The 27,751-nt window shown below is 48.4% G+C and overlaps 1 protein-coding gene across 1 annotated transcript in view; it reads left to right on the top strand.

The window, feature by feature from the left end:
* The window catches only part of PCSK4 (proprotein convertase subtilisin/kexin type 4), a 244,198-nt gene that overhangs the window by 135,922 nt on the left and 80,525 nt on the right, over nt 1-27,751 (top strand). The window contains exons 5-6 of the mRNA XM_063456574.1: nt 3,667-3,743; nt 15,625-15,713. Coding sequence (XP_063312644.1) covers nt 3,667-3,743; nt 15,625-15,713 — 166 coding nt within the window. The remainder of the gene's footprint in view (nt 1-3,666; nt 3,744-15,624; nt 15,714-27,751) is intronic.

Below are 27,751 nucleotides of genomic sequence, written 5' to 3'. Positions count from 1 at the left end.
ACAAGGGACATTCCTCTTCCCTGGCCATCATGCGATTTATGAGGACTCTCACGTGGCTAGCTGCAAAACGCAGTTTTCTCTTAACTTGCATACATGTGCTTGGGGTTCTGAATATCGCTGCTGATCACTTATCGCGATCTCGGTTTCAGGAGTTTCGGGCGGCACTACCGACAGCTACTCGATACCAACTCCGGTACCGCGGTGGCAGGAGATGGTTTTGGATTAAAAGAACTACTCAATCACGGGCATCAACTCTCTCAACTTGGTCTCTCCGATAACACCAGGAAGGCATATGGTAGGGCTTTTCATATTTTCTTGCTGGACTTTAATATCACAGACCAATTTTCCATGGAGACAATGATTGCATTCATTTCCTTTTGCCACCTTCACCTAACACGATCATTCAATACCATTAAGTTATATATCACCGGTATTCAACATCACATCCTCACCACTTGGGCTAATAGACAATGCTTTCTGTCATCTTACCAGGTGAAAGCTATACTTAAAGGTATCAAAGGCCTCCACCCCTTTACCCACACCATCCAGATTACCCATCCATGATCTATTGTTTCAGTCACTTTCAAATCTGTTAGACACCTCACCCTTTGAAACTCATACTAATCAGGTCATTAAAACAGCCATCTATTTGGCTTTTTACGGTTTTCTTCGGCCCAAAGAATTTACCACTGCTAACTACAACTCCCCCAATTTCATCACTAGGTCAAACCTGGTGAAATCACACGATAACTATTTACTGTCCCTACACCATACAAAAACTAGTGCCAAAGGACAGAGGGTCACTATTACCTATTACCCCACTAGTAATAAATAGTCTCCTGTGGAAGTTTTCGACAAACACCTCTCTGTCGTTACAAGGGCTCCAACACAACCACTGCTAGCCTTACGCGGTAATAGGCTCACTACTAGGCATGTGCATGGGGAAAATATTTGGCTCGGATCGTCATTCCGAAATTCGGGACTTCGGCTCTTCGGCAACTTCGGCACTTGACCACTTCGGCACTTGACCACTTCGGATCTTCGCAACTTCGGCGCTTCAGAACTTCGGCACTTCTGAAACTTCGGCAACTTCAAAACTCCGGCATTTCGGGACTTTTGTTGCAGCCGCTTGGTAGATAACTCCCTAATTCCCACGATATTAGGGAGTTATCTACCAAAAGGCTGAAAGACCTAAATTGGTCTTTCAGCCAAATTTACTAATACTAAGTAAAAATTACTTAGTATTAGTAAATTGTGCCCCTACTCGCTATATACTTAATCCACCAATCAGTGTGTTAGAGGTCAAATTACACAGCGTGGGAAAATTCCAAAGAACTTTCCCACACTGTGTAAAATGACACAGAGCACTCTGGTGGATTTCAAACCAACCAATCAGAGTGCTGTGACAGGCAAATGTAGAGACTTACCTGTCAGTCTCTTCATTTACCTGTCAGAGCATTCTGATTGGATGGCTTAAACCCACCAATCAGAGTGCACTGAGCCTAATTGCAGGGCGGGGCCTTTATAAGCCTTGCCCCGCCCTGCAGAGCTCAGTCTGCGCAGAGCCCTCGCCGGGTGAAGATGGATTTTTTTTTTTTGCGCTCGTGTTTTTTTTTTGCGTCGGTTATTATGGATTTTTATTTGCCCTTTTTTGGGGGCTGAAAAAAGAAGATTTTAGAAGAAAGAAAACATTGAATGGTAAGTCTATTTTTATTTTTAAAGGTACTTAGTTAAATGGTCCCACCTCATTATTTTTAGGGTGAGGGGGGTAGGTAGGAGTTTATTTTTTTGGGTGAGGGGGTGACTAGGGGTTTGGGTACCCCTAGTCACCAGGGGAGAGGGGGGTTAAATATGTATTTAGGGCCCCCACCTGCCGCTCAGGGGTTGGGGCCAGGGGGAGGACATTAGGCCCGCCCCAATTGGTGTTGAGGGCCCCCACCCACCACTCACGGGTGGGGGCCAAGGGGGAGGACATTAGGTCCTCCCCCCCTTACTTTTGTTTAGGGCCCCCACCCACCGCTCAGGGGTGGGGGCCAGGGGGGAGGACATTAGGTCCTCCCCCCCTTACTTTTGTTTAGGGCCCCCACCCACCGCTCAGGGGTGGGGGCCAGGGGGGAGGACATTAGGTTCCCCCCCCAATTTTTATTTAGGGCCCCCACCCACCACTCAGGGGTGGGGGCCAGGGGGAGGACATTAGGTCCCCCCCCCAATTTTTATTTAGGGCCACCATCCACCGTATGTTACTTGATTGTTGTAAGTGTTGCAAATGGATTTGTGGGAGTTGCTGCAGGATGTTAAATGCAGAGCATCACAATCGCTGTTCCTATGAGTGAGTATAAGTGTGAGCTAGACAAATTTGTTTCGTTAAGCACAAATACTACTTCTACTGTATTGCATATTCACATTCAGTCTGACCAATGCCTCTCATTTTAATTATGTGAGATTTCTGTGGGGAAAGAAAGTCTTATGGCTTGACTGGTGTGTGCAGATCTGTATTTAGCAATGAACTGACTATCTACTGATTTCATGTAGAAGGGGTTTTCAATCACTTTTTTTCCTACCATAACTTTCTTGGTTTGGGCTCATTTTAGTTATATGGTAGAGTTGTTATGGGCTTTCCACATAATACCCTTATTTGCCTTCTTTAGTTATGAAGTCAATCTAGTGTCGGACCTGTAGCTATTTCCTGAAACATACTGAACTAGAAAAGCTACAATTTCTGGGGAAATTGTGTGGAGTGTTCTTGCCTCCACCAGTAGTCTACGTTGTTGCCCAAAGTGCTTCACAGTTACATTAAAACATACAGTTATAAAAACATTAGCAGGTGTAAAAGGCTTTGTCTATGACATCACTTGCTGCTGCAGCCTGGCACAAGTCAGAGTATTTTGGCGGTTGCCATCTTCAAACTGTCATATTTTAAAAACTATAAATCCTACAGCGAAGAGCTTTATATTGTGAGAATCACAAGACCCAGACCTACATTTTGATGCATAGTATGTCTCTGCAATATTAACAATGAAGGCACAGTCGCAGTTTAGAAATTGCCCTTCAAATGTGAGCTTTGCAGAGTGGAGTTTCAATGAATGTCAATGGACTGCGTGAGTTGCAAACAAATGGTCATATTGTGAAAACTATCAGGACTATGGCTTAGCCGTGGACATTTGTAGTGGCAGCAGGGATAGCTGAACGTTTTGATATAAGATTTGTGTAGGTGGGCTTGAAAATTAGGGAGTGGTGGCAGTTTAGAAATCATGTCCTGATTTTTCAGCTTTTGCCAGCTCCCACTCTAGTTTTGAACATTTTGCCATTCATTCCTATGGGACAAATTTCGCCACAAGAACGACGATATTTCGAGAACCATTCGCCGAAACGTTCCACAAAGTAATAGCAATCCGATCGGGAACAATCTGCACGTTTTGGTATATTTTTGTCTATGTAGTGTAAAAACTGTGGGAGGAGTTAGGGTGGCAAATTTGGCTATAATAATAATAATAATATATATGTGAGATAACATTAAGTGGTCTTGCTATGCAAGAACACTTAATTATAACGTCTTAACAGAATGTTATAGCAACAACATGCACGTATGGGTGTGTGAGAAAATTATTACAATTCTATATAAATATCTTGTGTGTATATAATTGATATAAATTTGCCATTCAACAGGATCCTTTAGCAAGCTATGATTTCAATGATAATGACCCTGACCCCCAGCCAAGATATGACCTATATGATGAAAATCGGTGAGTGTTTCTATTTCATGTATTTTATACCTAGTCTGTTCTTTAAAGTTTTATTTAGTTTTACAAGTATATGTTTTATTTTATGAGTGGGTATGTAAGTTGATCAAATTCTTTAGGACTTTATGTTCGTATTGGTACTAACTTATCACCTCCTCTTCTCAAAACAGAAAAAAGAAAATGACTGTAAATCGCAAATTATCTTTAACTCTGCAAAAATGTTTCTTTATTCCTCATTGTCTTTGTAGTTTGTTAGTCTGGCATCTAGTTAAGCATCTTATACTGCCTTCTTTCTCTCTTGTCCCTATGTTTCTGTTGATATTTGTTCCCACTTAGTTTACTGTCTCCTTTTAATAAGTCCCTTGTGTCTCCTGTATTCTAGTACATCATTCACACCCTTAAATGCATCATTACTGTTTGTGAAAAGCCAGCATATTGTTGTCAGGTATAACTTGTATAAAACTCAGGATGCAGTACTTGTACTTACAGAAAAAATAGTAAAGCAAAGTCAGGTGCAAATAATCCAATAGGGGCAAGGCAGAAACAAGGTCAGACAATCCAAAAAGTCAAAATTCAGGATGCAGAGGTTCAATAATGAATAAGTAGTCAGGTAAAACAGGTATTCAGGATATCAGGAATATAGGTAATCATAGAAAGGTAGCACAGAACCACTAAGCAATGAAAGCTCAGCTATTTAAATAGAGTGCCATACAAAAGGCACACCTACTTAACAAGCTTCCATAAAACCCTATTGGTGTGTATGGGCCTATCAATCTGCCGGGGTTGTCATGGAGGTGAGTATTGCAGTAATTAGATCCAGCTGTTTTGCGCTGTGGAACAATCGTGCGCGTCTCCTAAGCATCTATTGTTGCAAACTGATCTGGATTTGCAGAAGATTATATAAAAATCCTAATATACATAGATTAATTTACAATATCTATATCAACTTTTTAATACGGTTTTAAATGTGTGATTTATATGTTTATTTAATAAAGTTTTAAGTTTGTATGTATATACATTTGTAAATATGATTAGCAGCAAAATTTTGAAAAGTAATGGCTGCCGATGCTTCAAATAACTTTATGAACTACATAAGATTGAGAAACACCACGGAGGGACACAAGTTCTCCATTGTGCATTCGCGATGACGTCAGACGCAATTGGAAATGGAACCCGGAAGTGATTGTACTCTTTGAAAAACTGAGCCAAAATCCACCCCCAATTAATTAGAACACTATAAAAATGGACAGAGGGAAGGATGGATTATGCACCCGAGTTTGTATTGCTTCTATCCCTGTATTTTGCACTTTGGTTAAAGTAAATTCATTTTGATATTCTTCAACTCTCCATTTTTTTTACATCTTTGGAGGAATAAAAGCTACATGATCCATATTCCATTGCAGCAACTTTACTTACAGACAAGCCAACATAGCCAGAGCCTGCTATATGTGGCTCTGGGAAGTGTGAGTGGCCTCTGTCAGACAGGATAGACTCAGGTACACATGTCTTTGGAACAGTAGTGCTGTTTGTTTAGTCGACAGAGATCTGAGACCAGAGACAAGAAGGAATGGGAAGCAGTTGTAACAACCCAACTGGATGAGCCAAAGGTTCTTTGGAATAGGAACATATGGGACATGCTTTGACAAAGTCATGCACGTCTTTTTGCATAGAGGGCCACCAGAAAGTTCTTTGGACTAGTTCATAGGTTTTTTTGTTTTTTTTTGTTTTGTTTTTTAAATCTTTATTTTTGCAGTGCATGAAAAAATAACAAGCGAGCATGTGGTACCCCGACGGCATTCCTCATGCTTTTCATACAATAAAGTCCCCTGGGGTTCCCCAGGATTGAGTCCCTTTTTGGCCGGGTCGGCTTTAGTAAGATAATTTCCCTTAGTGCAGTGCCATGCAACCTATTCGGTCTCCCTGTCATGGGTCTCGGTTTGCCGTGCGTCCTGGCTGGTTCACCCGATGCCTCGTCGTTCCCTGCTGTGGGTGCCCGTGGATCTCCCCTTGGGTGCGGTGAGTGGGTGGGGGCGGTTGGTACCCTGGTGCCTTCGTGGGGTCGTTCCTGCGGCTGCGGGTGCCCGGAGCGGGCCCTTACTTGATTTCTGCCGTGGGGTTGTTCTGTACGAGGTGCACGCTTTCTTTTCTGACGCCATTTTTTTGTTGTCGAGTGTTTCGCTGGCACAGCTCCCCGCCGTTGAGGATCAGGGGGTGACTGTCGAGGTGTCTGGGTCTCCTTCTGGGACCAGTAAGTGGGCAGGAGTTGGTGGGGTCGTTTGGCTGTACCTTGCCGCCTGCTTAGGGTCATCCCTGATATGGTGAGTGCTTGTAGCGGGCTTGCGTTTGGCTTCTGCGGTGTCCTCTGCTTCGATGCCTTGTGTGTGCGAGGTGTGTGCTCTCCTCTCCGCCGCCATGGTGTGGTTTTAGATGCCACCGGTGCAACGGTTTGTTGCTGCGGATCGGATGGCGGCTGTCTAGGATGGCGACATGAGCTGGGTGGTCTTGGGACCCGTTGTTGCAGCCGGTGTTTGAGCTTAAGCCAGAATTCAGCGAAAATGCAATCCAGGTTGGACCCGGGTTCTTGTTGGGCCTCGTGCTTGCTGGAAGGCAGCATGGTTTCCGCCATTTTAGGTAGGCCTCTAGTTTCTCTCATGCGTTTTGTCTGGAGAAATCCCCAGTGGTGGACCGCGATCACCAACACCGGTCCGAGGGGGGGGTTGCAGGGTGCCCGTTTGTGGCAGTTGGTCTCCGGATTGCTCCAGGCTGGAAGGTCGGCTGCCTCTCCCGCCCGGCACTCACTAGGCCGCATGCCCTCGCGGGTACAATCTGCTGCCCATCGTCCACTCATGGGCCGCTTTACCGGTTCACCGTGGGGACTTGGCTTTAGTAAGTCGCTTGGGGTCTCGTGCTGTATTTTAGGGCGGTCAAGACGTGCATTTTTAGCCATTTTGGCTGTGTATAGTAGGGAGCTCCAGCTATACACGTCTGTCCACCATGACAGTCAGGCCCCGCCCCCCATAGGTTTGTTTTTTGTCCTCCATGACCAGCCATTGGACTGTTTTGGGGACGTAGAGTAGATTGTTAGTTAGTAGGCATGAAAGAGGATTAGGTAGCGTGATGTTATGAGACCACCTTTTTATTTTGTATAGTAATAGAGACTGGGTTGCCAAAAAATTTCATTCTTGGAGTATGGTTCCAGGAGTTTCCATTGGAGTATCCGTTGGGCAAGGTACATGTGATAAAGCATCTGCTTTACCATTCTTGGAACTGGGTCTATACATAATGCGGATCAGTAAACGAGAAAAGAACAGAGCCCATCTTGCCTGTCTGGGACAAAGTCTTCGAGCTTGTCTGAGATATTCAAGGTTACGATGATCTCTATAAATGGTTATAGGATTCGGGTACCTTCTAGTAGATGGCTCTATTTTTCCAGAGCACGTTTGATGGAGTTTTTTATCTCCTATATTGTAGTTTGCTTTGGCAGAACTTAATCATTTAGAATAAAAGGCAACTGGCTGTAGATGGTCGTCTTTTTCTTCCCATTGTGATAGTACAGCCCCAGTGGCGATTTCCGAAGCATCGACCTCTAGGTAGTATGGTTTTGTAGGATCCGGTAATGTAAGGATTGGTGCTGTGGTAAACTGGTGTTTCAGGTCATCAAAAGCCTTCTGTGCTTCTCTTGACCAATTGAATGTATTATGAAGTTTTGTCAGCATAGTTAATGGTTGAACCAGCCATGAGAAATTACGGATACATTTTCTATAGAACTTTGCGAATAGAAACATAGAATGTGACGGCAAATAAGAACCATTCGGCCCATCTAGTCTGCCCAATTTTCTAAATACTTTCATTAGTTCCTGGCCTTATCTTATAGTTAGGATAGCCTTATGCCTATCCCACGCATGCTTAAACTCCTTTACTGTGTTAACCGCTACCACTTCAGCTGGAAGGCTATTCCATGCATCCACTACCTTCTCAGTAAAGTAATACTTCCTGATATTATTTTTAAACCTTTGTCCCTCTAATTTAAGACTATGTCCTCTTGTTGTGGTAGTTTTTCTTATTTTAACCCCTTAAGGACACATGACATGTGTGACATGTCATGATTCCTTTTTATTCCAGAAGTTTAGTCCTTAAGGGGTTAAATATAGTCTCCTCCTTTACTGTGTTGATTCCCTTTATGTATTTAAATGTTTCTATCATATCCCCCCTGTCTCGTCTTTCCTCCAAGCTATACATGTTAAGATCCTTTAACCTTTCCTGGTAAGTTTTATCCTGCAATCTATGAATCAATTTAGTAGGCCTTCTCTGAACTCTCTCTAAAGTATCAATATCCTTCTGAAGATATTGTCTCCAGTACTGCGTACAATACTCCAAGTGAGGTCTCACCAGTGTTCTGTACAATGGCACGAGCACTTCTACTGCTAATACCTCTCCCTATACAACCAAACATTCTGCTAGCATTTCCTGCTGCTCTATTACATTGTCTGCCTACCTTTAAGTCATCAGAAATAATCACCCCTAAATCCCTTTCCTCAGATGTTGAGGTTAGGACTCTATCAAATATTTTGTACTCTATTTTTTACATCCAAGATGCATTATCTTGCACTTATCCATATTAAATGTCAGTTGCCACAACCATTTTTCTAGTTTACCTAAATCATTTGCCATTTGGCTTATCCCTCCTGGAACATCAACCCTGTTACATATCTTACTATCATCAGCTAAAATACATACCTTACTATCAAGACCTTCTGCAATATCACTAATAAAAATATTAAAGAGAATGGGTCCAAGTACAGATCCGTGAGGTACCCCACTGGTGACAAGCCCAAGCTTCGGATATACTCCATTGACTACAACCCTCTGTTGCCTTTCACTCAGCCACTGCCTTACCAATTCAACAATATTGGAATCCAAACTTAAATATTGCAGTTTATTGATAAGCCTTCTATGTGCAACAGTGTCAAAAGCCTAACTGAAATCTCGGTAAGCAATGTCTACTGCACCACCCTGATCTATAATTTTAGTTAACCCATAAAAAAATCAGTAAGATTAGTTTGGCATGATCTCCCTGAAGAAAACCCATGTTGTCTCTGATCTTGAAATCCATGTGTTTTTAGATGTTCAACAATCCTATCCTTTAACATGGTTTCCATTACTTTTCCCCACTACTGAAGTAAGGCTTACTGGCCTATAGTTGCCCGACTCCTCCCTATTACCTTTCTTGTGAATGGGTACAACATTCGCTAACTTCCAATCTTCTGGGACTACTCCTGTTAACAATGATTGGTTAAATAAATCTGTTAATGGTTTTGCTAGTACACCACTAAGCTCTTTTAATAACTTTAGGTGTATTCCATCAGGTCCCATTGACTTTTTTGTCTTTATTTTTGACAGTTGAAATAGAACCTCTTCCTCTGTAAACTCACGTGTAATAAAAGCCTCATTTATACTTTTTCTTAACTGAGGTCCCTTTTCTTCATTTTCATCTGTAAATACCGAACAACAATATTCAACATGGTCTATGTTTCTATGAGAGACAATGGGCATCTGTTCTTTACTGTAATGTTGTTTAGCTCTCGGTAATTCACACAAGGATGAAGACCCCCATCTTTTTTCCCAACAAAAAATATACCAGCACCCACAAGAGAAGTTGAAGGACAAATTAATCCTTTTTCTAGGTTCTCTTTCAGATACTCTTTCGGTATTTTTCAGGTTCTGATCAAGGACATATGCATCCAAAAGGGATAGGTGCTCCTGGTAACAGATCAACAGGACAGTCATAAGTCCAATGTGGGGGCAGTGAGTCAACCCCCCTCTCATCGAATACTTCATTATAATCCATGTAAGCAGAAGCAAAAAGTACAACGGGACTCTTGTTATGAACATCAAGGATGGTATTGATATGTACTTCTGGCTTTATGTTGGGCTAAAGGCATGGTATCCTTCACATCCCCTCATTGTGAAACAAACTGTTTACCCAACAGATGAGAGGATTATGTGTTTTGTTTCTTTTAAATTCTTTCTTTTTGTGGTGGTAGCTTACAAATATTCGTTACAAGAAGATAGAAATAATACAAATCAAATAACACAGTAATTAATAATAAACATGAGTCTCTCTCAGTTAAACATGCCAGCTTCTCTGGGGCATTCAGTGACAAGTACGGGGAGGAAACCGTAATAACACAGATCTGTATATTACACCAGCTACTTGTGCGGACTCAGGGTGTGCAGTGCGCTTTAGCTCTTTGGCGTTCCGTTTGTGTTCGAGGATATCGATTTGGCTTCTCAATTTAGCAGCTCTAGCGGGCTTAAGGTGTACATTACCATTTAACTCACTTTCTGCTCATGAGGGCTTAGGGTTAATTCAGTTAATATGTCTTGCCCGCTGGTAAGCTGGACTTAGGATGCGCAGTTTGGTGTGTCAGGCTATCAGCCCCTTGGGGGTTTTGATTATTTGGGTTAAGATGCTGGCAGCTTAAGCGGACCCAAAGCGGTCCATACGGAACTGTGCACATTTTAACAAGGAGAAGGAGAATAAACATGTTTTACGTGTCAGATAAAGTTAAAACATAAAATAAGATACGTGCTTGTTAGACATAGCTTTGACATGGTTTATGCAGTAATTGCACAATTATAAACTTAAGTCAAGTTGAACAGCAGCCAGGGTGGGCAATATATCCTTGTGGGGTCATGTGGTTAGTTGACATAATAATGAGCCCCTTCTTCCCGATCTATTTTACTATCTGAGGCAAAATAATATCTATACAGAGATGAGAAAAGTTAGTCATTTGGTATGCACGCGGTATTTGGCTCTGACATGTAAAAGCCTCTCTGGGTTTTTGTGGTAATACAAAATGTAAACGTTTTAAGCAATCATATCTGAATGTACAACAAATTATATTGCTATCAGCTCATCCAAATATGTAAAATGTGAGTATAATAGATGTTGTAGAGACAAGCAGTTATAACCTAATCATGGCCTATGGGTGGGCATTAATGGATACATGCGGCTTTCTGATGAGGGCCATTGGCCTGCTTCCACCTGGGGATCACAGACACATCGCTATAGACCTAGATGCTGGCAGTGCAAAACAAGCATATTTACAGCAAAGCAAAGCGAATAGTAAGAGGTGTCTAGGAGATTTCATCTCAAGTATTGAAATCTGTAGTTAGCTGGTTGACCGTGGTGCCTCAGGCCCTGCATGGGCTGCTTCGTGCCAGGTCTGGGTGAGCAGTTTTAGACTCACATTGCTGTGAAGATTGACTTTAACCTCTATGTACTATACTGCATGTGATGCGTGTTATATGACAAAAGTGAATATTTTAGTGCGAACTCTTCAGAGCCTGCCCATAATATATAGCCAATGAAAGTAGAAATATTAGCCATAAAATACAAATTAAATGATCCCTAAACGTTGATCCCAACTCAGTACTAACAGGTCAGTCTTGATGCAGAATTTGGAGTGCTAAATTATCACAGTGGGGAATAAGTGCTTAACTTATCTGTGGTGCCGGCAAGTGATGTGATATTATAAGAGCCGAGGAGCTAAGCTGTAAGATAAATGGGAGTAGGCTGTAGTAATTCGTTGCAGTTCAAGCAAGTGTTCAGTGGTATTTTGGTACTGCATGGTGGGTAGCCTGGGTTATCTGCTGCTAGGTTAAGGGGAGTTCTGGTCCCTGTCTTGGGTCTAAACAGCAATTGAAAGCAGGAGAAAGTACTAATTGCGCTCTGTGGAGAGCTCAGTTCTTCCCCTGTGGGGCTCACTGTTTGTCGTCTGGAGTCCTATGGAGGGTTCTGTGGGCAAAGCGGTTGCTGGACTCCTTTAGGTTTGGGTTGTTGTTCGCGTGTCCTTGGGGTTACCCCCTCTGTCGGAGTCCCCTGTGTGTCCGAGTCCCCTAGTTGGGTGTCCGGGAGCTTCAATGCAGCCAAAAATGTTGTAGGGTCCTCTCCCGCTGATACGGTGAGCACTTCATCTCCGCGGGTCACCACCAGGGTTCCGGATACTCCCCATCTGTATCTTACACCATGTTCTCTCAGTTGCCTGGTAACGACCTGCAGCTTGCGTCGCTCTAGTAAAACCGAGAATGGTAAGTCGTCAAATATCCTAATGTGGTGGTTTTCTACTTGGACAGTGGGTTGTTTCCTGGCTTGGGTTAGTATCGCCCCTTTGAATGAATCATCTCGGGTGATTGCAATTATGTCCCTGGGAGCATCTACAGGTGCCGTTGGGGCCTTCCGGATTCTGAACGCTGAGACCAGTGATGGTTCTCCGTTTTCTCCTGTTATGCCCAGTGCTTCTGCTGCTTTATTTACGTAATTTAGCAAGACCTCCGGGCCCACCGTCTCTGGTGCACCGCGTATGCATATATTCTGTTTGCGGTGTCGCGCCTCCAGGGAGCCCACAGTGCGTGTAAGCCTCTGCACCTGTTGCGAGAGAGCTTCGACTTGGGAGCTTGTGGCTTCGAGCCAACCAATCCCTGTCTTCCTCTTGGGTTTCCACCTCTTCGATGCGCTTTGTGATGCTTCCCATCTCGGCTTGCACAGCCGCCAGATCTGCCTTCCAAACTGCTCGCAAGTCCAGTAGGAGCCTTTTGATGTCTGAGTCGGCCTTTCGGTGTACCCCACTCGTGGTCTGCGACCCCCCGGATCTCATCATCGTGGGATTCCTCTGACTCGCTGGAACCTTGTGGTTCTTCTAGCGCCATCTTGGCTCGGGCCTGTTGTTGCGGCCTGTCGAATGACCATCGGATGTCTGGCAAGTTAGAGCACTCTGCATACGCTGTTCTTCTATTTTTTCGTCCCATAGCTAACCCGGGAGGGTTAGGTTCGCAGTGGATAAAGTTTTATGTTCTTTTTTCTCTTTTCTTCGTGTTATTTTAGTCGATTTAGAGTGGTGGAGGTCGGAGCTCTCCACCAGCACGTCTGTTCAGGTTCACAGCTGGCCACGCCCCTGGATTATGTGTTTTTAACCATGGTAATCCCAATATAATAGGAAACATTGGTGAGGCGACCAGGTCAAACCGCATTATTTCTATATGATGGGTATCAATGTTAACAGTGACCGTTGAGGTTTCTTTGGCAACCAACCCAGACTTCAAAGAACTACCATCCACAACTTTAATGCATATTTGATATTCTTTATTGCGACAAGGAATACACATGGTAGTAGAAAAAGAAATATCCAGCAAACAGCCGCTGACACCATAATCTATCATGGCCTTCACTTTCACACTCTTCTCATTCCACTGTAACAAAACAGGAATAGATAAGTGGGGTGCCATGGTGGATGAAAAAGGCATAAAAACAGGACATGGCTGTCGCTTACCAGTATGGTTAGCACCTTTCTCAGGACAGGCGTTGAACACATGGTTTGGTTTACCACAGTAGAGGCAAAGCTTATTATTCCGTCTCCTGGCAAGCTCATTAGGGTGCAGATGGCCCTTTACCAGACCAATTTGCATGGGTTATTCTATGGTGGTTGTAGCGACTTTCACTCGGGATGAGGATACAGCAGGGAGCTTCGCAAAGGATGACAAGGAAGCAGCTCTTTCTTGCCTGCGTTCTCTGAATCGTCGGTGTAATTGGATGGCTGCCTGTATGAGTTCCTTGAGCATATTGGGGATACCCACTCTGGTGAAACTCATCCTTGAGACCAATTCTGAATTGGTCTTTCAGTGTTATCTCGTTCCACTGTGTCTCAATAGCAATGCTCTTAAATTCTGTCCTCATTGCAGTTTGGGCATTAACAAGGCGAACAGGATCGCCGTATAACGCATAAAGAGCGGCATAGAATGATTCCCAGGTATTCAAGATGGGACTGGGTGTTTGTAGTAGGTGATGAGCTTATTTGCGTGGCTCCCCAGCCAGTAGCGAGATAACGTCCTGACCTTAACACAATGGTTGCAATAGGTACAGGGTTTAACTGCGACCATCAGCATACAGTCCATTATAAACCCCTGGTACAAAGCATGATCCCCTGAAAAGCTTTAAGGCAGAGATACGGCAGGTTCAGAAGACTGCAGTTCATCTGAAGAGGCGATAGAGATTGGACCAGCAGGTGGCGTGACACGTAGTTCTTTGATCTGTGCATGCAACTGAACTTGACTCTGCTGCAGATCCTATACGGATTGGCTTAGCTCCCCAATCTGTCGGTTCATGGCTCAGCCAAGTCTGCGAGTTCCATGAAGGCTCAGTTGTTATGTTAGGTATAACTTGTATGAAACTCAAATGCAGTACTTGTACTTGCAGAAAAAATAATGCATCAAAGTTTGATGTACCTCCGTCGGAGCAGCGAAGCTGTGTAGGTAAGTCGTGACAATTGCTTAGCATCTTACAAACAAAACAACAGCTACTGGTAAAATATAAAAAAACTGAGTAATTTAAAGACCCTGTTTAAATCTTTAAAATCCAAGTTGCATTAAGTAAATGATAATAGTGTAAAAGGAATACATTGATTAAAGCATAAAGTAGTACACGATGTGGGATATAGTAAATTATACTATGAATTTATAGAAGTGGGCTGTAACGGGACCAGGAGGTGACTGGTACTCGAATTTGGATCCTGACCTGTCCCACAACATTGTCCATTGCTTCCCTTCCAGCACCCAAGACTTCAAGTGAGGATTAGTTTCTGAAATTTCTTAATGCTCTTCATCAAGGTCCTGCTTGTTTGCAAACATGAGCTTGTGAGTTTACTATTTTTTTATACTCTACGGGGCAGAGTAAATGTTTTTGAATTTTAACAGAGCTTTTCACGGACATCCACTTTTTTTTCTACTGTGTGCATATATCAGGAGTGAACTTCCTTCAGGTCACTGGAGCCATGAATACTTAGCCTGCTAATTTACATGCTGCCTTTATTCCAGACTCTTTTCAGAGAAAATGCAGTGTTTACATTACAGCCTAGCAATAACTTCACTGGCCACTCCTCAGATGGCTGTTAGAGATCCTTCCTGGGTCATGGCTGCCTAAAATGCATCCAAACATTCAGTATCTCCTCCCTCTGCATGCAGACACTGAACTTTCCTCATAGAGATTCATTGATTCAATTCATCTCTGTGAGGAGATGCTGATTGGCCAGGGCTGTGTTTGAATTGTGCTGGCTCTGCCCCTGATCTGTCTCTTTGTCAATCGCAGCCAATCCTATGGGGAAGCATTGTGATTGGATCAGGCTATCACTTCTACTGATGTCAGCAGGCAGTGGGCAGGTTTAAAGGAAACTGGGACAAAGCAAGCAGCTCCAGACTTGAATACTAAATTTTACTATATTTAGGGAGGCATAAGTGGCTACATGGTGGTTTTAACCCTATAGAGTCAGGAATACATGTTTGTGTTCCTGACCCTATAGTGCTCCTTTAACAATCTTCCCCTTGCTGAAGATATTCAATGTGATATCAAGAAAATTCAAAGTTGACATACCATGACTTCAACCATTGTTTTACTGAATAAATTCTCTTAGTATCTTTATTCAACAGAGGCCACTATTTGTATTTTCTTTAAAAAAATGTAGCCTTTTGGTCCTTCCTTCCTCTCGACTGCAATATAAGGAAAGGTTATCCATCACTGGGCACCCTTGGAAATAATTAATAAGATTTTTTTCAATGGGTGATCATTACTAGGCTGAGAGCATCACTGGAGGTTGAATCCAGTTTATATACATTTAATTGGGCAGGCATGGTTTAGAAAAAAAAAGATTATTGGGGAATCTTCCTGCTAATAAAATTAATTTCCATGGGGAATTCTAAACTTTTTTAAAAACTTTTCTATATGCAACACTTTTGTCAATTTAAATCTTTTTCCTTCTTGTAGTCAGACTAAAAGAGGGTATCTGTGTTGTAAATGTAATCAATGCTAAGTATTCCCTCATCTTATTTCTAGCCATGGGACCCGTTGTGCTGGTGAGGTGGCTGCTGTTGCTAATAATGGAATTTGTGGTGCAGGGATTGCGTTTAATGCTCGAATAGGAGGTATGTACATTCAATATTTCGTGCAGATGGGTATTGTTGAAACTTGTTCAGAACAGGCCATATATTAGGTTGACTCTTTCAGAGTGACTATTTTAAACAGATTAGAATAAATTAAATTAGGCTTTATGAAAATATAATTGCATACATCTATTTTCCAGTTAAGAAACTACTAACATAGCAAAACATTTTAGGATCTCTATTCATTTATTCAGCAATTTAAAGTTACTCTGTTATTATGCAGGTTTGCTGTTACATTTTTATATTTTTTAACATCTTTTTCTCCTTGTTTTTATTATTGTGAAATGTGTCTTTTAGTTATACATGTGTACATAAGTATTTGTAGCTAATGGAACACGCTCCTTACCATACACCTGACACCTGTCCTCAGAGACCCTGATACACACTGACACAGAGCAGAATAGGGACTGTTCCCCCTACATAGGGTCACTTGGCAGATATGGATTGACACATCCTAAGGATCCCTGATACACACTGACACAGAGCAGAATAGAGACTGTTCCCCCTACATAGGTTCACTTTGCAGATATGGATTGACACCTGTCCTCAGAGACCATGATACACACTGACACAGATCAGAATAGAGACTGTTCCCCCTACATAGGGTCACTTGGCAGATATTGATTGACATCTGTCCTCAGAGACCATGATACACACTGACACAGATCAGAATAGAGACTGTTCCCCCTACATAGGGTCACTTGGCAGATATGGATTGACACCTATCCTAAGGATCCCTGATACACACTGACACAGAGCAGAATAGAGACTGTTCCCCCTACATAGGGTCACTTGGCAGATATGGATTGACACATATCCTAAGGATCCCTGAAACACACTGACACAGAGCAGAATAGAGACTGTTACCCCTACATAGGGTCACTTGGCAGATATGGATTGACACCTGTCCTCAGAGACCCTGATACACACTGACACAGAGCAGAATAGGGACTGTTCCCCCTACATAGGGTCACTTGGCAGATATGGATTGACACCTGTCCTCAGAGACCCTGATACACACTGACACAGAGCAGAATAGGGACTGTTCCCCCTACATAGGGTCACTTGGCAGATATGGATTGACACATATCCTAGGGATCCCTGATACACACTGACACAGAGCAGAATAGGGACTGTTCCCCCTACATAGGGTCACTTGGCAGATAGGGATTGACACCTGTCCTCAGAGACCTAATTGTGTAATAATGGTAATACTATTACCTATTATATAATATTGGCAGGGGCAAGGAAATTCCCTCTAAATAGATGGGTATAGGCAGAGAGTATGGAGACCGGAGTGATAAAGTGTCAATAAGGTGATATAAAGTAAAATGTATCACAGACACACAGCCACCCTTTCTCTTAGCTAGTTTCCAGAAATGCTTGATAGGTAGAAGGGCTATAAAGACCCAGAGAGATCTAAGAAGAATCCTCTAAACTAGCACTAATCTCCTTAACCCCTTACGGACACATGACAAGTGTGACATGTCATTATTCCCTTTTATTCCAGAAGTTTGGTCCTTTAAACACCTTCAAGGGTGTTCTAAGCTAAAGCTCATCTAAACGTTTAGACAGGGCCGGTGCAAGGATTTTTGCCGCCCTAGGCAAAAACAATTTTGCCGCCCCCCCCCATATGTCCTGCCCACCATGTGACATCGCAATGCCCCGCCCATATGCTCTGCCATATGGGCCAACGCCAGTCTTCACAAAGTGTCTTTTATCTGAAAAGACAGTGTGTTTACATTAAAAAGCCTACAGGCAGAGGCTATAGACACCAGAACCACTACATTATGCTGTAGTGCTTCTGGTGACTATAGTATCCATTTAATGTGCGGTAAATTAGAGATTAGTGCCACTAATAATATATTGGATTGCCTACTTACCACCAGATGAGGACAAGAGGCTGATGATGGGCTCAGTCTGGCTCCACAGGTCTGGTGTAGAAGAGGCTCTCTGGAGACTGTTTTTAACAGTGCTCACAACAATTAACGAACAGGAAGCAGCTCAATTTTTTAGGGCCCCTTACACAGCTCTGGGGTCTGGGCCCCCAGGGGGCATACGCCTACAATGCCCACCCATAAATCCACCTACATGGCCCATCCATGAGTTGGGGATTTTTTATGTGTGCAATTTGTGTAAGGGATGTAGTGTGTTTATATGGGATGTAGTGTGTGTTTGCGTGTAAGGAATGCATTGTATGTTTCTGTGTGTGTGTGTGTGTGTGTAAGGGGTGCAAGGTTTGTTTCTGCGTATGTAATTGAATGCAGTGTGTGTCTGTAAGGGGTGCATTAATTATGTAAGAGAACGTAAGGGATGTATTGTGTGTGAGTAGGAATGCATTGTATGTTTCTGTGTGTGTGTGTGTCTCACTTAGTGCTCTCCCTTGGCCCCCTGTCCCTCTGCAGTCCCCCCTTGGTGGTCTTCTCACTCCCCTCTCCCCCCCTTAGTGGTCCTCCCTCTCTCAAACCCCTTAGTAGACCTTCCCCTACTCCCACCACCCCCTTAGTGGTAATCCCCCCCCCCCTTAGTGGTCCTTATCCTCCTTCCCTCTCCTTAGTAGTCCTCCCTCCTTACCCCTCTTTGGTGGTCCTTCCCCTCCTTAGTGGTCCTCCCTCTCCCAAACACCTAGTGGACCTCCCCTCCTCCTCCCTCAGTGGTCCTTACCTTCCCACCCCTGTTCCCCCTGTGTTCCTTCACCCCCCTCCCCCAGTGGTCCTGACTCACCCCTCCCCTAGTGGTCCTTACCCTCCCCTCCCCTCCCCTAGTGGTCCTCCCTCCCTCCTCCCCTCCCGTAGTAGTCCTTACCCTCCCTCCCCTCCCCTAGTGGTCCTTCCTCCCCCTCCTCTAGTGGTCCTTACTCTCCCCTCCCCTAGTGGTCCTTACCCCCCCCCCAGTGGTTCTTACCCCCCTGGTCCTTACCCACCCCCAGGGGTCCTTATCCACCCCCTCCCTCCCCTAGTGGTCCTTATCCCCCCCTCTCCCTCCCTCCCCTAGTGGTCCTTATCCTCCCTCCCCTCCGCTAGTGGTCCTTACCCCCCCCCCCAGTGGTCCTTATCCACCCCCTCCCTCCCCTAGTGGTCCTTATCCCCCCCTCTCCCTCCCTCCCCTAGTGGTCCTTATCCTCCCTCCCCTCCCCTAGTGGTCCTTACCCCCCCCTCATGATCCTTACCCCCCTAGTGGTCCTTACCCCCCCTGGTCCTTACCCACCCCCAGTGGTCCTTATCCCCCCTCTCCCTCCCTCCCCTACTGGTCCTTATCCTCCCTCCCCTCCCCTAGTGGTCCTTACCCCCCCCCCCCAGTGGTCCTCAGTGAGCGCTTCCCTTCAGTCTGCCGGCGGCCGGGTACAGGAAACAGAGGTTCCTGTCCCGGGTTCCGCGCCGCCCGGCCACGCTACATGGAGAGACCGGCAGGAGGGAGCGCTCTGCGCTTCCCTCCTGCCGGTCACTGAAACCCGGCCGCCCTCCATGCAGCAGTGCTGCGCCGCCTGGGGCTTGTTAAAGAGCTCAGGCGGCGCAGCATGAGGAGGTGCACCGGGGACAGGGATCCGGCGCCCCCTGGTAAGTTGCGCCCTAGGCGGCTGCCTAGGTCGCCTTACAGGTGGCGCCGGCCCTGCGTTTAGATGACTGCCTGATTTCCCATCACAGATGCTGGCTAGGAATAACAGTGTGCAAGACAAAGAGTGGGTCTAAGTGCCCATATTGCAGTAAAGTGTCCCTAGTGAAGTGAAAAAGAGAATAACGAGCTGGCGCCCTATCAGGGGACGTGTATATGGCATCGATTTTAGGAAGCGGGAGATGGAAAAAGATGCTTGGTCAGTCCTCCTACTTCAAATTTGGGGCACTGCGCGTGCAATCTAATGTGCCACCAGATAGGAGTGGTGTGTTAAGTAGTACTATTCCTATCAGTTTAATCCCTGTTATGTGCCTTTTTTTTGGTTTGGTTTTTGAAGCCACAGTGCAGCACCATTACACATGCCTGAACAATTGGGTATTGTTGCAGCCGCTGCTGTAGCAGCGGCCATAAAAAATTGATGTTTGTTTCCCAGGCAGAAAGTGCCCTAAAACATTGCGGCTTGAACCCTAGTTGGTGGCGGATAAGTCACGCAAGTCAACCGGCATTCAGAGCTAAAATACAGCAGCGTGTGGACCATTTTTAGCCCAAGGCAGCTCATCTCATCAGGCCTTTTTTAGTCGAATGTATCGCCCAGTGTCAGTCCCTTCGGGATCCATCCAAAATCTAGACTTTTTTGACCTAGGCGACTTCTCTTCTCAGTGACAATACCTCCTGCTGCACTGAAGGTCCTTTCTGACAGGACACTTGAAACGGGGCAGGCCAGAAGTTCTATCACAAATTGGGATAGCTCAGGCCACAGGTCAAGCCTGCACACCCAGTAGTCAAGGGGTTCATCGCTCCTCAGAGTGTCGAAATCTGCAGTTAAGTCGAGGTAGTCTGCTACCTGACGGTCGAGTCGTTCTCTGAGGGTGGATCCCGAAGGGCTAGGAGTTAAAAAGCTCCGCATGTCCTCCATCAACAACACGTCTTTAAAGCGTCCTGTCCTTGGCGGCGTGGTCTTGGGAGGAGGAGGATGACTTTCACCTCTTCCCCTGTTAGATTCCCGTTGTGCTGTGACATCACCCTTATACGCTGTGTAAAGCATACTTTTTAATTTATTTTGCAAATGCTGCATCCTTTCCGACTTGTTGTAATTCGGTAACATTTCGGCCACTTTCAGCTTATACTGGGGGTCTAGTAGCGTGGACACCCAGTACAGGTCGTTCTCCTTCAGCCTTTTAATACGAGGGTCCCTCAATAGGCACGACAGCATGAAAGACCCCATTTGCACAAGGTTGGATGCCGAGCTACTCATTTCCCGTTCCTCCTCCTCAGTGATGTCAATGAAGGTATGTTCTTCCCCCCCAGCCACGTACAACACCACGGGTACCAGATAGGTGACAACGAGCACCCTGGGATGCCTGTTGTGGTTGGTCTTCATCCTCCTCCTCAAAGCCACATTCCTCCTCTGACTCCTCTTCCTCACAAAATCCTCTTTCAGCGTTGCCGCAGGTCCAGCAAGCGATGCTGATAAGGCTGTTTCTGGTGGTGATGGTGACCACAACTCTTCCTCTTCCTCTTCACGCTCATCTATGGCCTGATCCAGCACTCTTCGCAGGGCATGCTCCAGGAAGAAAACAAATGGTATGATGTCGCTGATGGTGCCTTCGGTGCGACTGACTAGGTTTGTCACCTCCTCAAAAGGACGCATGAGCCTACAGGCATTGCGCATGAGTGTCCAGTAACGTGGCTGTCCTAGCACCCCGGTCATACAAATATTCATTAACGGCTTTTTCTTGTTGGAGCAGGCGGTCGAACATTAGGAGTGTTGAATTCCAACGTGTCGGGCTGTCGCAAATCAAGTGCCTCACTGGCATGTTGTTTCGCCGCTGGATATCGGCAAAGTGCGCCATGGCCGTGCAGGAACGCCTGAAATGGTCACACACCTTCCTGGCCTGCTTCAGGACGTCCTGTAAGCCTGTGTACTTATGCACAAAGCGTTGTACGATCAGATTACACACATGTGCCATGCACGGCACATGTGTCAACTTGCCCAACTTCAATGCCGCCAACAAATTTTTTCCGTTGTCACAAACCACTTTGCCGATATCCAGTTGCTGCGGAGTCAGACACTTTTCCACCTGTGCGTTCAGGGCGGACAGGAGTGCTTGTCCAGTGTGACTCTCTGCTTTCAAGCAAGTCAAACCCAAGACGGCGTGACACTGCCGTATCCGGGATGTGGAATAGTACCTGGGGAGCTGGGGGGGTGCCGTTGATGTGGAGCAAGACGTAGCAGCAGAAGAGGACTCAGCCGAGGAGGTTATGGAAGAGGATGGAGTAGAGGAGGTGGCAGCTGGCCTGCCTGCAAGTCGTGGCGGTGTTACCAACTCCTCTGCAGAGCCACGCATTCCATGCTTGGCAGCCGTCAGCAGGTTTACCCAATGCGCTGTGTAGGTGATATACCTGCCCTGACCATGCTTTGCAGACCGGGTATCAGTGGTCAGATGGACCCTTGCCCCAACACTGTGTGCCAGACATGCCATTACTTCCTTTTGCACAATCGAGTACAGGTTGGGGATTGCCTTTTGTGAAAAGAAATTTCGTCCCTGTACCTTCCACTGCGGTGTCCCAATAGCTACAAATTTTTTTAACGCCTCAGACTCCACCAGCTTGTATGGTAAAAGCTGGCGGGCTAATAGTTCGGACAAGCCAACTGTCAGACGCTGAGCAAGGGGGTGACTTTCTGACATTGGCTTCTTACGCTCAAACATGTCCTTGACAGACACCTGACTGTGGGCAGATGAGCGGGAACTGCTCAAGGCGAGAGACGGAGTGGCGGATGGTTGAGAGGGGGCAAGGAGGACAGCAGTGGTTGACGTGGCTGAAGATGCTGGACCAGGAGGAGAATGGCGGCTTTGAGTTTGTGTGCTGCTTTTACTCATGTGTTGATCCCATAGGCATTTGTGATGTGCGATCATGTGCCTACGCAAAGCAGTTGTACCTAGGTTGGTGTTGGACTTCCCACGACTCAGTTTCTTTTGGCACAGGTTGCAAATGGCATCGCTGTTGTCAGAGGCAGACACACAAAAAAAATGCCACACTGCTGAGCTCTGCAATGACGGCATTCTGGTGGTGGACACAGCATGCGTTGATTGGCGTGCTGTCGGGCTGACCCTGGGTGCCGATGCATGCTGTCTGACTGTGCCAACAGCTCCTTGCGACGACCTCCCCCTGCTTCCAACTCGTCTCCTCCTCCTCCTCTCTGTCTCCCCATCTGAACCGTCCTGTTCTTCTTCTTGCCGAGCGGGCACCCACGTGACATCCATGGATGCATCGTCATCATCAACCGCTTCACTTGTATCTGACAACTCGCCAAAGGAAGCAGCAGCGGGTACAACATCATCATCATCACACCGTACGTCCATGTGTGTAATGCTGCCTGCCTGAGACATATCCCTGTTATCTACATCCTCTGGCAATAATGGTTGCGCATCACTAATTTCTTCAAACGGATGTGTGAATAACTCCTCTGACATACCAAGTGAAGCGGTTGTGGTGCTAGTGTTGGTGGTGGCGGCAGGCGGGTCAGTGGTATCTTGAGAGGTGCCCGAAGCTAAGCTGGAGGAGGATGGTGCGTCAAGGTTCCGAGCGGAAGCTGTAGAAGATTGGGTGTCCTGTGTTAGCCAGTCAACTATGTCCTCAGAACTTTTCAAGTTCAGGGTACCTGGCCTCTGAAAAATGGGCATTATTCTATGGCCAAAGGGAATCACAGCACCACGACCACAATGGCCCCTGCGGGGGGCCTGCCTCTGCCTGTCATTTTTTTTTTGGATTAGTGGTACTATGCGTGCAAGCTAATGTGAGACCAGATATGAGTGGCACTGTGCAGTGGCAGAGGTTGACAGAGTACACGCTGTAGGCCTGACACACCTGCTTGAAGACAACTAACTGCTATTCAATCTATAACGGTGAAAAAAGTTGTTTGTTTTTAAATGCACGCTATTGTGACACCAGATATGAATGGCAATGTGCAATGAGCCTGTAACAGCCCCCACCACCCACTGCCCTGTCACCGCTCTCCCTCCACCCCCTGCCATGTCACAGCTCTCCCTCCAGCCCCTGCCCTGTCACAGCTCTCCCTCCACCCCCTGCCCTGTCGCAGCTCCCTTTCCACCTCCTGCCCATTCACAGCCCCCCACCACCCCTACCCTGTCACGCTCACCCCCACCCCCTGCCCTGTCACAGCCCCCCTACCACACCAAATGTCACAGTTCCCCCACCACCTCCGACCCTACCCTTTCACAGCTCCTCGCCACCCACTGCCCTGTCACAGTCCCCCTACCACACCCTACCATGTCACAGCTTCCCCACAACCCCCTGCCCTGTCACAGACCCCCACCACCCCTACCCTGTCAGAGCACCACCCCCTGATCGTCACAGCTCCCCCCCACCCCCTGCCCTGTCACAGCCCCACTACCATTTCACAGCCCCCTCCCCACCACCCCCTGCCCTGTCACAGCCCTATGTCACAGTTCCCCCACCACCCCCAAACCCTTTCACAGACCCCCACCACCGCTACCTTGTTGCATCCCCCCGACCACCCCTTGTCACAGCTCCCACACCCTGTCCTGTCACAGCCCCCCTACCCTTTCACAGACCCCTCCCCACCACCCCCTGCCCTGTCACAGCCCTATGTCACAGTTCCCTCACCACCCCCAAACCCTTTCACAGACCCCCACCACCGCTACCCTGTTACATCCCCCCTACCCTGTCAGACCCCTACCACCCCCTGCCCTCTCACAGCTCCCCCACCACACCCTGTCCTGTCACAGCCCTCCTACCCTTTTACAGACCCCTCCCCACCACCCCCTTCCCTGTCACCGCCCCATGTCACAGTTCCCCCACCAACCCCTACCCTTTCACAGACCCCCACCACCCCTACCATGTTACATCCCCTTTGCCCTGTCACCGTCCCTATACTGCCCCCTGCCCTGTCACAGCTCCCCCACCACACCACCCTCTCACAGCCCCCTCCACCCCTGCTCTGTCACAGCCCCCTACCACACCCCATGTCACAGCTCCCCCACCACCCCCTACCCTTTCACAAACCCCAAGCACCCCCTACCCTGTCAGACCCCCACCACCTCCTGCCCTGTCACCATCCCCATACCACGCCCTGCCCTGTCACAGCTCACCCCACCGCCCTGTCACAGCTCCCTCCACCACACTCTGTGACAGGGCAGGTAGTGGAGGGGGAGCTGTGACAGGGCAGGGGGTGGCAAGGGAACTGTTACAGGTCAGACCCCTACCACCACCTGCCCGGTCACAGACCCCCACCACCCCCTGCCCTGTCACAGTCCACCACCCCCTGCCATGTCACAGGTCCACAGTCCACCACCCCATACCATGTCACAGCCCCCTACCCCTGTCACAGTCCCCCTCCATCTCCTGCCCTGTCACAGTTCCCTTACCACCCTCTGCCCTATCACAGTCCCCATACCACACCCTGCCATGTCACAGCTCCCCCAGCACCCCCTGCCATGTCACAGCTTCCCCACCACCCCTACCCTGTCACAGCTCCCCTACCTCCCCCTACCCTGTCACAGCTCCTCTACCCTGTCACAGACCCCCACCATCCCCTGCCCTGTCACAGCTCCCCCACCAAACCCTACAATGTCACAGCCTTCCCACCAGCCCCTACCCTGTCACAGTCCCCCTACCACCCCTGCCATGTCACAGCCCCCTGCCCTGTCACAGCCCCCTTCCCACTCCCTACCCTGTCACAGCTCCCCCACCACCTCCTGCCATGTCGCAGCTTCCCCACCACCCCTACCCTGTTTCAGACCCACACCACCCCTACCATGTTACATCCCCCCTGCCCTGTCACCGTCCCTATACTACCCCCTGCCCTGTCACTGCTCCCCCACCACACCACCCTCTCACAGCCCCCTCCACCCCTGCTCTGTCACAGCCCCCCTACCACACCCCATGTCACAGCTCCCCCACCACCCCCTACCCTTTCACAAACCCCAAGCACCCCCTACCATGGTACATCCCCCCCTTCCCTGTCACCGCCCCATGTCACAGTTCCCCCACCAACCCCTACCCTTTCACAGACCCCCACCACCCCTACCATGTTACATCCCCCCTGCCCTGTCACCGTCCCTATACTACCCCCTGCCCTGTCACAGCTCCCCCACCACACCACCCTCTCACAGCCCCCTCCACCCCTGCTCTGTCACAGCCCCCCTACCACACCCCATATCACAGCTCCCCCACCACCCCCTACCCTTTCACAAACCCCAAGCACCCCCTACCCTGTCAGACCCCCACCACCTCCTGCCCTGTCACCATCCCCATACCACGCCCTGCCCTGTCACAGCTCACCCCACCGCCCTGTCACAGCTCCCTCCACCACACTCTATGACAGGGCAGGTAGTGGAGGGGGAGCTGTGACAGGGCAGGGGGTGGCAAGGGAACTGTTACAGGTCAGACCCCTACCACCACCTGCCCGGTCACAGACCCCCACTCTGTGACAGGGCAGGTAGTGGAGGGGGAGCTGTGACAGGGCAGGGGGTGGCAAGGGAACTGTTACAGGTCAGACCCCTACCACCACCTGCCCGGTCACAGACCCCCACCACCCCCTGCCCTGTCACAGTCCACCACCCCCTGCCATGTCACAGGTCCACAGTCCACCACCCCATACCATGTCACAGCCCCCTACCCCTGTCACAGTCCCCCTCCATCTCCTGCCCTGTCACAGTCCCCCTCCATCTCCTGCCCTGTCACAGTTCCCATACCACACCCTGCCATGTCACAGCTCCCCCAGCACCCCCTGCCATGTCACAGCTCCCCCACCACCCCTACCCTGTCACAGCTCCCCTACCTCCCCCTACCCTGTCCCAGCTCCCCTACCCTGTCACAGACCCCCACCATCCCCTGCCCTGTCACAGCTCCCCCACCAACCCCTGCAATGTCACAGCCTTCCCACCAGCCCCTACCCTGTCACAGTCCCCCTACCACCCCTGCCATGTCACAGCCCCCTGCCCTGTCACAGCCCCCTTCCCACTCCCTACCCTGTCACAGCTCCCCCACCACCTCCTGCCATGTCGCAGCTTCCCCACCACCCCTACCCTGTTTCAGACCCACATCACCCTCTGCCCTGTCACAGCTCCCCCACCACTTCCTACCATGTCACAGACCCCCACCAACCCCTGCCCTGTCACAGCTCCCCCACCATCCCCTGCCATGTCACAGCCCCCCTACCCTGTCAGAGCACCACCCCTACCCTGTTACATCCCCCCCACCACCCCCTGCCCTGTCACAGCCCCCCACCACCCTCATGCTTCCCTGCCACTTTCCTACCCTGTCACAGCCCCCACCACTTCCTACCATGTCACAGCCCCCACCCCCTCCTACCCTTTCACAGACCCCCACCATCCCCTGCCCTGTCACAGCTCCCCCACCAACCCCTGCAATGTCACAGCCTTCCCACCAGCCCCTACCCTGTCACAGTCCCCCTACCACCCCTGCCATGTCACAGCCCCCTGCCCTGTCACAGCCCCCTTCCCACTCCCTACACTGTCACAGCCCCCGACTCCCCTACTCTGTCACAGCCCCCCCATCTCCTACCCTGCCACAGCTTCCCCACCACCCCTGCCCTGTCGCAGACCCCCCACCACCCCTGCTCTGTCGCAGACCCCCCACCACCCCTGCCCTGTCACAGTCCCCCTACCATCACCTGTCATGTCACAGGCCCCTTACCACCCCCTGCCCTTTCACAGCCCCCCCCCCACCACTCCATGCTCTATCAAAGCCCCCTACTACACATGTCACAGCTTCCCCACCACCCCCTGCCCTGTCACAGCCCCCCTACAGTGTCACAGCCACCTTACCACCCCATGCCCTGTAACAGCCCCCCCCCCGCCACCACCCTGTGCTCTGTCAAAGACCTACACCATGTCATAGCTTCCTTACCACCCCCTGCCCTGTCACAGCCCTCTTACCACCTCCTGCACTGTCACAACCCACCTACCATCCACTGCCCTGTCACAGATCCCTCACTACCCCCTACCCTGACATAGCCCCTCTGCCACCTCCTGCCCTGTCACAGCCCCCCTACCACTTCCTACACTGTCACTGCCCCCCTACCTCCTACCCTGTCACAGCCCCCCCACCACTTCCTACCATGTCACAGCCGCCACCTCCTCCTACCCTTTCACAGCCCCCTACACTGTCACAACCCCCGACTCCCCTACTCTGTCACAGCCCCCCCATCTCCTACCCTGCCACAGCTCCCCCACCACCCCCTGCCATGTCACAGCCCCCCTACCCTGTCAGAGCACCACCCCCTACCTCTACCCTGTTACATTTCCCCTACCCTGTCAGACGCCCACCACCCCCTGCCCTGTCACAGCCCCCCACCACCCTGTCAAAGCCCCCTACTACACCATGTCATAGCTTCCCCA

Source organism: Pelobates fuscus, chromosome 5 (genome assembly GCF_036172605.1).
Source record: "Pelobates fuscus isolate aPelFus1 chromosome 5, aPelFus1.pri, whole genome shotgun sequence".
NCBI classification, from domain to species: domain Eukaryota; kingdom Metazoa; phylum Chordata; class Amphibia; order Anura; family Pelobatidae; genus Pelobates; species Pelobates fuscus.
Note: the sequence above shows the minus strand (reverse complement) of the source record. Positions and strands in the feature narration are given on the sequence as shown.